Below are 12,588 nucleotides of genomic sequence, written 5' to 3'. Positions count from 1 at the left end.
AACTGTCATTGAAGCAACAACATATGCTAAAATTAAATCATTTTTTTTCTCATAAACTTAACATTTCCTAATATTCTCTCCTGTTGTCTTGTTCTTGTTTAGATAGTGACTCACGTCTGTGTTTCAAATTTCTGAGACCAACATTTTTCATGAAGTTGAGCGAGAGACAATTGGTTTTTCTTAATGGAATTACTCAATGTCATTGTCATATTCAGAAGGGTGATGAGTATTTATTAATAGCAGAATTTCGAAGTCTGTCCTCCCTGCATGTATTTTTTTTTTTCTTCAAGTTGTATTTTAATGACCAATGCACAGCAAGTTCCATTGACTTGGTGGGAACTGACAGCAATATGTTCTGAAAGTTCTTACTCTTCACTAATCATACTAATCATATCGTAATGCAACTGCATTACAATAGGAAATGTATATGGCATGTTACTGTAGCCATCAGGTTGCCTTTTCCACTTCTGTGGTTTGTTCTGGCTATCAGGCACTAATTTCTTCGTTTCTTTTGTAATTTCTTTCTGTAATTCTTGTTGTTGTACCTCCTGTCCCAGGTGTTCGTTATTAAAAAGAGATTTGTATCTCAGGCTGTCTTACTCATCTGGTGAAAACATAAAGAAATAGCAGGCAAAAATAAGAGAACAAGAACCGTAGGAGTTTCCACTGGTTTAAAAATAGGGGTTGTGCCAAAACAAGGCCTATATAAAAATAAAAGTCTATAGATAAAAATAGTTGCTGTTGATTTTGATTAATTTGGTAGTTTTAAGTATCAGTGTTTTCATCAGGTTTTTGAAATTTGTTAAAGATTTGACTAAAACATAACTAAATTACAGATTACTTTAAGAAAAAGTCTTAAAAGATGATTACCTAGACGGTGCAAACAAGATGTCTATTTTTTTTTCCCATATGTGTATGTAAAATGTATATGTTGAATAATCTGGCGTTTTGATCTAGGTTCTGTAATCAGGCAATATCTAAATCTTCTAATAACATCTGGCATTAAAGCTTTGGTGTGACATGTTTCAAACAACTTTAATTGTTGAAGTGGTTATCATCATCTTGTGGCTTTATAAGGGAACTTCTCTGTTCCAAATGCTGATTGTTATCATGATCTTGTCTTAATTATGTTCCCAAATACTTTTCATTCCTCCATTGGGTCTTACTCAAACATGGCACAGTTTTTGTCTTTAATTTTCAAGGCCCATTAGACCCTCTCTCTGCTTACTTGCTTTGAAATCCCTGCTTCAGGACTCTGATGTTGACATTTCACATAGACTGTTCATTTTCATCGGCTCCTTATTGAAGTGTCCACGACAGTCGTATCTGAGTGTCTCACAAAACTGCCATTTATTTCCCAGTTTTCTGTTTATTCTTCTCTTCTTTGTTCCACAGTTAAAAGACAAACAAACAAAAGCCACCACCAACAAAACAAAATACCACAGACAAATAAGCTCCTAAAAACAGGGGGAAAAAATCTTTTGTTCACTCCACTGGGACTGCTACCTACCACGATGTATGTTTTTATAATCCTCATTAGTGTCTCTGTTTATTTGCTGTTTCAGCTGTAGGTGGTTAGCATTTTGGTTTTGGGACTATGGGGCTTTCTGCCGGAACAGTTGAAAACATTTTATAAAAACCACTAAAGCATTTTTCCTAAAACTGAGTTTTGGAATTTATTTGTGGGAAGTATTTGCGTTGTTCTTCGATGGCTTCGTTCAAATAACAGAAGCAGGGTGAAAGCATGAAGAAGTAGGCCATAACACGTCCCTCAGCTGATGTGCCGAAGTGGTCAGGAATTCACAGCATATTGGTGGAGTTGGCTGAAATACACAGTAGAAAATTTACAACCTGGCAAGAATTTGTAACACATGGCAATGAAGGAAGGGCTAACGTGTGAAAACAGCTTTCAGGTGGTTAATGGTTAAAAGAAAGAAAAAAGTTAAAAGTTGTATCTGTGGTTCTTAGACCAGGGGATGTGGTTGAATCCTGAGTGGTTTATATGATAGGGGCTGGTAATACCGTGAGCATTACACATAGGTAAGCTTTCTTCTCTCCTTTTACTGCAAGACCTGTAAATTACTTTTTATTTTTGACTGATTTAATACTGTGACAAGTTTTGTTGGTATTGCCAGATAAATGGAAGAACTTTTTATCTGTGATCAGTTTAAATATGTTTAAGTACATCCAAGAGCAGAAAGCATTCTGAAGGGACAATTTCATCTTGTCAGAATTAAATTGTAAGTGAAGACATAAAAGCTAACTTAGTTTTTGTTTGCAGGTATTTGTACATTGCTGAGGTATCAGAAAGCTCCCCTCACTATTCCTACAAGATCAGCTCTGCCTAATTCTGTAGGAAATAAAAATAATTTCTCTGAGTAGTAGAGAAAAAGGTCAAAATCAGGAATGTAATCTCAACATCACTGATCTCTTCTGATGCTATTTACTAGTAATTTTCCCTGTTATCAGGGTTCTGCTTGGTAGAGGAAATATAGCTAAAATCAGACTCACAGTTGGAGAAGCAGGTTTTATATCTGAATGAATATTAGACAACTCAATTTTATTTATTTTTCATTCTGTTTCACTGAAGCTGGGTAATACTTTGTAATTTTGACCTTAATTATTTCTGTGACAGGCTTCAGGAAGGAGATTTCACCAATAAAGCAATGTAACTATTATATTATACTTTTGCTAGTCTAAATAGTATTTGAAAACTTCAGAAATCCTACAGTCCTTGGAAATAGAATATTGTTTTGGTGTGTAACTGATCTTACAATCTGGTAAATACAGTATATATCTCTGTGGTTAGCCAGGTCCACCCCCCACCCCTTTTTTTCCTCTTTCTAGGTTAATATAGTTGATTTTATCTTGTGATACTGATGCTTTATTTGCTATAGCTCTACCTATTATAGTTACCTGAAATTGTCCCTAAAACATTAATAAATGCAGTTACAGAATGCTGTGAGGAGGAGAATATTACATTCATATTCAGAGAAGCTTATAAAACTTTTTAAATACATTCAGTAGGTGAAAAAATCCATATCTTTTCACTCAAAGTCTTGTTGTGATGCGGTTTAAACCCTATTAACTTCCTCATGTGGCATTTTGATTAGTAGTATTGGAAGAAAGGATGAGGAGTACAGTGGTGGTTGGAGAACACTTAGGGGCACATCATTGTCAATCTGTATTGAGGTCTTTCTGCAGTATACATGGTTGAGAGATTTCAGAGACGAGATCCAGAGCTAGACGCTTTGGTTCAACCCACTAGGCCATTTCTAGTATGCTTAGAGGATTTTCTGTGTGGGGATATATAAATGGTAGGGGTTCTATGCCTTTGGTTATGATTCTAAATAACCTGTAATAAGGATTTCATGCTTGTCAATCACAGAAACTGGTAACCATAATACGGATCTTTAAAAATTATTTTTACTTCATTTTTACACTGTATTTAATTATTATTTTTCATTTTTTTCATTTTAGCATTGGATTACCACTGTAGGTCTAGCTTTACGTGTTTTTTCTTTTTTTTGATGCTATAATCCATTCATTTGAAATGCATATACATTTAAAAAAAAAATGCTATTTGTATGCATGACTCCAGCCATTAGATGGTTAAAATGCTCTGCAAATAAATGTAACATCAAACAGAAACTTACTCACTTAGAAGATGTGCTGTGGAAATTAATCTTTTGTCCTAATGAAGCTTTGTAAATTTCCAACAGTAAGATATAAGGTCAGTCACTGCCCTTTCAGCCACAATGACAGGTGAAGGAAAGCCTCAGCAATAATTGCACTTAAATAAGGGTAGGCTGTACTGGAGAGAGAGCATACTAGAGCTGTACAGCACTGAAGCAAACTGGAAAGGTAAACTCCTATTTAGCCTTTAATACTTAAAAGAGAAAAAAAAAAGTTAAAATTGATTAACCGACTTCATCATATAGCATATAATGAATCTTTAGACATAAATGTTCTGGAATTATTAAGGTCAAAAGCTTCAAAAAACATCCAAAGCCATGATTGATTATAGAGACGTTTTCCTAGCTTGCTGCTGCAGGAATCTTCTCATCTGCTGTTGTGTGCTGTGCTCGGAATTTTTTTTTTTTATTTCTTCCCACCATTTCCATGTAAGGTTGTGATTCTCCTGACAAATAATAAGAAAGAAATTCAGGAGGTGATACGCTACAGACTTAATGAATTTTTTAACCTAATTTCCCATGCTGTCCAACAGTAACAAGTAAGATGTTAGCTTGGTATTTTTGCTTAATGACCAGCAGTTAGTAATTGGCACATGATATTTTACAGTTGAGCTTAACAGTCAACATTTTCTGAAATGAACGAGGGCTTTTCACAATAACCTCTGGGTGTTACCCTCTTAAATCAAAGAGGTCCCTGATGTAATTTATATCTTCTCTAATGTTTATTTGTGTGCTGGTTTGTTCCAAATAGGAGAAGGGAGTCATGGGGTAGGTTCTGTCTATATGTGTAAGGCTACTAGGACCACATGGCGAATAGCAACTAAATTGATGGAAGTTGAATAAGACTTTGGTGCATGAAATGCAAGGTGATGTATTTAAGGAGAAATATGTTGTTATAAAGTTATTATATACTCAGCTGAAAGTGATAGCATAAAAAACGTCAGTTGTAAGCAAGATGATTCAGCACCCTTAACATTTTTCATCCTTATCTATGTGTGTTTCTTTAAAATGCCATTAGATAAAAATAAATAGATCATCTGCAGCGAAGTCAGAGGCAGAGGAATTTGAGGCTGTAGGGTTGGCGGGAGAAAGGGATGAGAAAGGTAGGGTCAAATTCTTGTTGCATTATCTACCTGGGCAGATATATGGCAGATCTGTGGCAGAGCTGAATAGCCGGAAGCTTTCCACTGGTAGCTTACACAAAAATGTGGTAGTTAGCATTTTAATGTGGCCATGGAAGAAATTAATAGGATCTTATGGTTAATCATTATAAATATTACTGTTAAAAAGGCAAAGTACTTCGAGTTCATTGGGCATTGTTAAAACCTCATATTATTTCTAGTTTGGGTCACTTATTTTCAAACTAGGAATTACTGAAAAGAATTGGGTGTGTATGATGATCCCAGGAATAAAGAGCCTCTTTGAGACTTGAAACCTAGGCTCATTTAACCTAGCAGTATAAAGATTTAAATACGATTTTGGTTTGGAGGCGGGCTTAAAGAGTGAGTAGGCATAAGAGGAAGAAGAGCAGGAGGAGAGTGCTGATGTGAAAGCAAAATAATATAAACTGGGCTTGAATAAAATAAAACTGATAGTTAGAAATTTCATAACTCTAGGAGAATGAGGTTCTGAAACAGCCTCCCAGCACTGGTAGTGGGAATAAATAACCCACTTAGGAACAGCACGAGGGATTAAGTGGGTTCAGTAACACCGGGAAGCACCTTGTAGGCCAGCACTCCTATAATGTTCTTTTTCAACTATACGTTGACAAAAAATCAATATTAAAAACTTAAATCTCATCCAGAACAGTGTCATACCTTTACTTAGTTGCGCTGTCTTTCAGGTTTGGTTTGATTTCTTTTACATGGTTATTTGTTTTTCATGAATTATTCCCAATAGCTGTTTCCCTTGCAAGTGTATTTGCTGCTTGGAATGTCTGAGTTAAATAAGCAGTATAGTCACTGAGGTATCTCCATTTAACTTTTTTTTAGATGTTCTTGGATTAAAAATGAATGAAGGCATACCATTACGTGGACTTAAACTTCTTTTCTCATATTAGTGCTAGCAGTAGATGCTGTTTGTTTAACAGGAACAAGGATTTGGTGTCCCTTTAAGTCATACATTACTAAATGTTAGTACATCATTAAAATTACAGCACCATGTTGAAGAGGCTTGTTAAGTTTTGTTATGAATTGCTTTAATTTCCTTTCACAGTCATTCAGCCAGACTGGTTAGTAAGGCTTCTATCTGACTTACGGGAACTGATTCCATGTGCTGTACGTTAACCTTTTCATTACTAAAGCAGCGGTGATGGTGTCAGAGCACACATCTAAGAAATTTAATGACTGAGAAAAGCCAGCGCTGAAATTTAGTACTGTTTTTTGCTCTGTATTGATTACATGTGGCAGGTTAGGTTTTTCCTCACAATTTGTGGAAAGTTGAGATACAACAGCTGAAATTTTTATGAAAGGCTTACAATCACTGGATATTAGAGTTCACATACGATCCTAAACTTCTGGGTGCTTTCTTGAACCATATCTCTAGATTTCCTAAGATTTAGTCCTGTTTCAAAACAAACAAAAAGAACCACAGAAATTTTGAGAAAGAAGGGGTGGGTATAGGGAATGAGATGGACAGTTAGGTTTTCTACTGGGACAGTGGTGAGGATGCATGAAGTTGCACAGTACCTGCTTTGAGGGAAGGATGCGTTTGTGCTGCCTTAAGAGAAGCCATTTTGAATGTCCTCTTACTTATTTGAACTTAAACTAGGAGTTTTCTGCCCTAATACTCCTCCTGGTTCCAGAGCCCCTACAATAGGGACATTTTCCTTTTAAATCGGAGGCTTTCTTTGGAACCTCAAGGATTTATTTTGGGATTCTTTTTGTTGGTACTAGTTTTTTGAAACCAGCTACTAAATAAAATAAACCTAAACAAACAAACAGAAACCACATTTAAGACCATGCTTTAATAAAAAGTGGAAATCTGTAAAGAACTGGGAAAATGACAGTAGTTTCCTGCTAGAGATTCTGTTTTAGCAGGTGAACAGGCTTTAGGCTTGCTTTTTTCTTTTAGTCTAGGAGGTGATGTTTCATTCAGCCAGGGCTTTTTATTAATGGTATGTGTACTTACCGTTAGCTACAGTACCTCTTGTTTCTTCGTTGCTTCTCTATTTCTGAAACTGTTTCCCAATTCTGTAGAATTCTTAAATAATTGAGTGCTTGAGATTGTACGCAGTTCATTATGTTGCTTCGATGTTAATTTTAAGATAGTAAAGTATGGCAAAGTGCATTTTACTGCATTTTCAATGTTAAAGCTTAAAATATATCTAGTTTATTTTCTTGCAGGTTTTTGACTTGACAAAATTTTCAGCTTTACAAAAGTAACAGTTCTTCCTTGTGTTTGTGTAGGGGAAAATGCAGTGTTGCACTTCTGAATGAGACGGAATCTGTGTTGTCATATCTGGAGAAAGAGGTAATATCTGTGGCTTCTATTTGTGTAAATATTGCAATGATTTAAAGTTTTTTCCATTATTTCATTTTTTATTTGTTTTTACAGCTTTAATGTCAGTAAATGGGCAAACACTTTAAAGCTATTTTCTTGAAGATAGAAAAATGTTAATTATAACCACTGATTTTGAAAGTGTTACGGAACAAAAACTGAAATGACACATTACAGTTCTGTTATGCATTTTATTGTACTTAGAAAATAATTATCTCAAACTTACTCGTGTTATCTTATAAAGGAAAAATAAACAGACTTTTTCATGTAGTGGATATTTACAATGTTTTTTGTTGTTTTTTTTTTTTCCTCCTGCCTTGAGTGTTAGAGGAATACCAGTCTTCCATACTCAAAATATCATACTCTGTAGTCAGTAGACGGAGAGAGGGAGGGTCCTCTAGAGGGTAACTTAGTATAAGAGTTTAAGTGTTCTGAACTCAATGAAAAATATCTCCTCTGCTTTCATTTTTAGTGGAAGAAAGTTAAGGTGTTTAGCCTTACTAGAGGCAAAAAAAAATAATCCCCATGACTTTGAAAGATAAGCCTTTAAACTAGCTTTGTACTATAAAACACCTTTAAACATAATTGCATTTCCCCTTGGAATGTCTATATATTGTCAGGCAGACAGTGTTCTTTAGCTGGACTTAATGTATCTTTACTTTCATATTTCTACACCAAAACCACTGATAATCTGAAAAATGTTTCTGAGAACAACATTTATCCTATGCTGCAAATGACTGTATCAGATATGTCAATACTATTTTTGTGTAAGCCCTTCTCAGACGCTGACAGTTTTATATGCTGTTTGGCAGAGGTATTTAGGAAAGGAAATCGCAAATCCAGAAAATGGTTAACATCTTTCAGTAGATTCGGAAAAAAAAAAGAATTTTTAAGTATGAATCTTTTCACCATTGCTCTGTTCTGAAATAACTTAGAGCAGTGAGAAAAGCTTTGATTAGCCATGTAAAAGTATGTATGAAACATCTGCATTATTTAAAGTCAAGATTAATATTTCAAAATGTTTCTTGTACCAAACCTGTAGTCTGTAAAAGTGTATTATAAGGGTTACTGGAATAATTTTCACATGGAAGGTGAGGTAGATCTACAAAGCTAATTTTAAAATTCATTATGCTGTTGCAAATGTGTCTTCTTTTTTAGGATACTTTTTTTTATTCATTGGTGTATGATCCATCACTGAAAACACTTTTAGCAGACAAGGGAGAAATCAGAGTGGGGCCTAGATACCAAGCAGATGTGCCTGACATGCTTGCAGAAGGTAAATATTTGCTCTTTGGATGGTTAAATAAATAAATCGTTACCTTGCATTATTATTTATGTTAGCATTCTGAACTTAACTAGTCACTATTGAGGCAGAGAGATGCTATGAGGAGATGCTGCTTGAATAGCTGTGGGAAAAACACTGTCCTGTAGAGTCTGTGCATAACAATTTACATGTTTGTTTATTTATCTAACTGTATGGTCCAGTTTCATGAATGCCTCATGGAAAGAAGGCACTGAAGGCCAGCTTGTTCTGTAGAATTAATAACACAGTTAACAGGATAAGTGAAAAGTGTTCTAACAGGGAGAGAAAGAATATAGACTGAATACAGAATATATGCCTATATGATTTCATATTTTAAGGTATTGACTTGCATTAAATCGTATTGGCTGTTCTTTACCAGGACTGAAACAAATGTTTTGAGCCTTGGCACATCTTCAAAAATTATTGGATCCTTTTCAGTCCAGAACAAATACTTGTACCTTAGTCTTCTGCTACATAGCAACTTTTTTTTTTTTTTAAACAAAATTTGAAGTAAATTATATATTAAGAATTTTGATGTTTGCATGAACAGATGCCCGTGTTCGCAATTATATTTACCTAGTAAATCTTAAAATGAGCATTTTTTTTTGTCAGTGAAATGTGTACTAACAAAATAAAAAGTTTTCTGAGAAATACCTAGACAAATACTATTTTTAAGAATTTTGATATTTATTCCTTAATTAGAAAAGATTATGCAACAGGAATATAACTTAAGACAAAAGAATTCTGAATATCCAAAATACATACATTTGTAATTTTAAATGGGGTGTTCTCCATATGAGATGGGCTTTTTGCCTACTGTATTTGTTGTCTCTTGTTAAAAAACAAGTATGATTTCTGCAAAACTTACTTAATGAACTTTATTTAAAAAAAAAAAAAGATTTGATATCTGGCAAGTGGAAGATTATTTTACTGTAGATACATTTTATTCATGTGCATTGTTATTATTAGGTTATTTTATTTATATTTATATTTGGCTACTATTTTAATAACCAAAAATAACTTATAGGAGGACTTTTCCAGGTTTGTTTATGAGGAGTAAAGACCTTGTTAAGAACAAGATTTTGTCTAGAATATGATGCACTGCTATTCTTGCTGTAAAATGTGCCTGTTGTAGAAAATGAAATAATTATGTAGACAGTTATATGCTCAAGAGGAAAGCTTCTTAGAGGACGAAGAAAATGACCATCTCAATATCAATATCATATCAAGTAACCAGGAAGCATTGATGTGGTTCTGAAGTAGCTGGTTGAGTTGTTGGGGTTTAGAGGATGAACTGTCTGCCAGGGAGGAAGTTTTTTGTTTTTTTTTTCCCCCAGCTGAATTCTGCTACTTTAATTGCTAACAATAGAGCTTAGCTATGGAATAATAAATAATACATCTAAAGAAAATGTTTTTCCCATGAAAATTTTACTTAGTTTGGAATTAGACTTCAGAAAAAAATATTAGAAGATGTTAAGTTTTACTTCGTGAAGACAGGACTTCATGCAACTGCATGTTACTCTTTTTTTTTTTTTTCCACACCATGTTAATCCCCAAAGTGCAGTAAGTAATAAATTCTCGTTGCTGTCTTTAGTAGGAAGTAAGAATCCATCAATTATTAAAATTCAGAAACACTAAGTTGTTCACAAACCAAAAATCTGGAGGTATTATAGATCTTCTGTGCTAGTTAAGTTTGATTAATTTATGCTTACTTTCAGTGGCTGTGGGAGAATAAAAATATCTAGATTGTTGTATATTTGGCTGATCCTTATCTACTATGTTTCTATGGCCTTCTGACCTTCAAGGAAAAGGAAAAGATGATTCAGCTGATGCTGTGTCTCTATGTAAGCTGACAGTGTGAAAGTTAATCCATTCACTGTCAAACATTTTCATTCACAAAATATATATATATATATATATATATATATATATATATATATATATATATATATATATATAAACCTATGTTTAAAATTAATGGAATAAAATAGATGCGTTTTGCAGACATGAGATTCTGTGAAGATTCTGAATCTTTAAATGATTTTTTTCAACCTATACTTTAAAAAGTGACTAATGATCTATGTCCAAGTTTTTATGCAACATTATACAATTCTTTGGGTCTAAAATGTCATGTCTTTTTTTTCTTAAAAAAAAAACAAAAAACAAAAAAAACAAAAAACAAACTAAAACAATCACCTGTGCAAAAACAGAATTTAGACAACTTCAGGTGAGGGATCTCCTAAGAAAAATCAGGTCTTTTATTATTGGTGTAACGGTGTTATACAATGCAGAACATTTGCTAAATTAAATCACATACCTTAAAATTTCCATGACAGAAAGTATATCTTTTTGGAGGTTGTTGTAGGCATATTTTGTTTACAGAAATTCCACAGAGCTATAAAAGGGGAAAAAAAAAAAAAAAAAAGGTGCACATGCCATCAGTTTTTTATTTTTCTGTTTGTCTTACTAGCATATAAACACAATCCAAATGAGTGAAAGCATGCCAGTTCTGATTAGCTTTCAGAAGACCAGCCACAAAGTGGCTGATAAATGAAAATGTTCTTTGAACCGTGAAAGCCCTTCCATGTCCTCTATAAATATCCAAATATTTTGACGTAAACATACGATAGATCCCAGTAGTCTAAAAACTTGCATTCATTTTTGCATTGATTTTCCGATCATTTATTTTCCTGTCTGAATGGGCTATTGTGGCTTTTTTGTGCTTATTGAAGAATGATATGCTGCCTATTCTAGGGGAGGTTGTGGGAAATTCAAATTTTCAGGACCTCTTTACTTACTAGAGAATATGTATTGCAGAACAGACTTGCATGGAGGGTATAGCTTTGACTGTTGGGTTCCCACTACAGGCTGGAGTCATAATTCTGGATACTAGATTAAAACGAAGGATCAGATTTGCAGAAATGCTGGGCTGTGACAGCTTGGTTCATGTCACTATGAACTGTATTTAGCCAATAGAAACCATGAAATTATTTGTATATATTTATCTTCCGAGCTGTAACTATAATAAAATTAAGAAATAATCTTTTCAACAGTAGTGTAGGGTATGTTTCAACAGATGTATGGATAAGTTGAGTTTAATTTTAGAATCTTATGTTTTCCTGTAATCTTCCCCCCCTCGCTTCTCTAAGACTTGGTTTTCTCACCAATCTCTCTTCCATCTCTGATCTCCGTCTGCCTGTTGCTGATGTTGTGTGGGTTATTTCAGAATGTCATCCAGCAGAATTAACTATTTAGAGGAAATATATTCTTTTAAGGGAAAGAAAATATAGATGGTATGGCCTAATATCTTGAGAATACAGCTGCTAAATGATGATTAATTGAGTTGCGGATATCTCCAACTGGATGCCTGGAAGTCACATGTGGCTCTGACAGTTTTTCAGAGACTGAGTTGCTTGTGTGTGAGAAGAAAAATAAGTAGAGGGAGTGTTTAAAAGCAGTGTTTATGAAGTGTGAATTTTGTAGTTATGAGTGCCATAGAAGGTCATATGAAGAGATAAATCCTTTGAGAATAGGTTCTAAATAGCAGAAATAAGAAAAATACAATAAGAAAACAATAAGAAATAAGAAAAATACAAAAAGAAAAAAAGGAAATAAGATACAGGGACATGCATGTAGAAGTACAAACAGTTGCTTGTTAAGCTAACACTCAGAATTCCGTCTGCAGTGGATCAGATGATAGGCGAAGATGGCATTAAAAGCTGATAGTGCATGAAAGAAGCTAATAAGTAGAAGCTTATAAGCCTCTGAAGCCCTTTAGAAACTTGTTGAGTGCTTAAAAAGAATTTTAAGAAGAAGATTTATTTGTGGAAGAATAATCCTCTGCAACCTTACAGTAAACAAATATAAACTAAGTTTAAATCTGATAGAAAATGTCTAAGCATTGTTTATCTACACTGCTTGTGTTTGTGGCAGTTTAGCTAAATCGCTTGGAAAAACTACACTTAGTGAAGACTATAGCTTTGTAGAAAGACCAGACTGGATTTCAACAGTCTGTGATCTTTGTTATAAGCACATTTGAGAGTAAAACCATGGGTTGGTCGCACAGGGATGATAAAACGGTTGGATGGAACT

At 34.1% G+C, this 12,588-nt stretch overlaps 1 protein-coding gene across 11 annotated transcripts in view; it reads left to right on the top strand.

Annotated features, from left to right (window-relative positions):
- Positions 1-12,588, top strand: part of MTA3 (metastasis associated 1 family member 3) — a 156,519-nt gene that overhangs the window by 44,403 nt on the left and 99,528 nt on the right. For 10 of the 11 annotated variants that reach the window (XM_027454127.3, XM_072035754.1, XM_027454132.3 and 7 more), the window contains 2 exons: positions 7,103-7,166; positions 8,352-8,469. In XM_027454127.3, coding sequence (XP_027309928.1) covers positions 7,103-7,166; positions 8,352-8,469 — 182 coding nt within the window. Of the gene's footprint in view, positions 1-1,987; positions 2,041-7,102; positions 7,167-8,351; positions 8,470-12,588 lie in introns of those variants that run through there. The other variant, XM_072035756.1, reaches the window with a different exon arrangement.

Source organism: Anas platyrhynchos, chromosome 3, assembly GCF_047663525.1.
Source record: "Anas platyrhynchos isolate ZD024472 breed Pekin duck chromosome 3, IASCAAS_PekinDuck_T2T, whole genome shotgun sequence".
NCBI lineage: Eukaryota > Metazoa > Chordata > Aves > Anseriformes > Anatidae > Anas > Anas platyrhynchos.
This window is presented reverse-complemented; position numbering and strand designations above follow the sequence as displayed.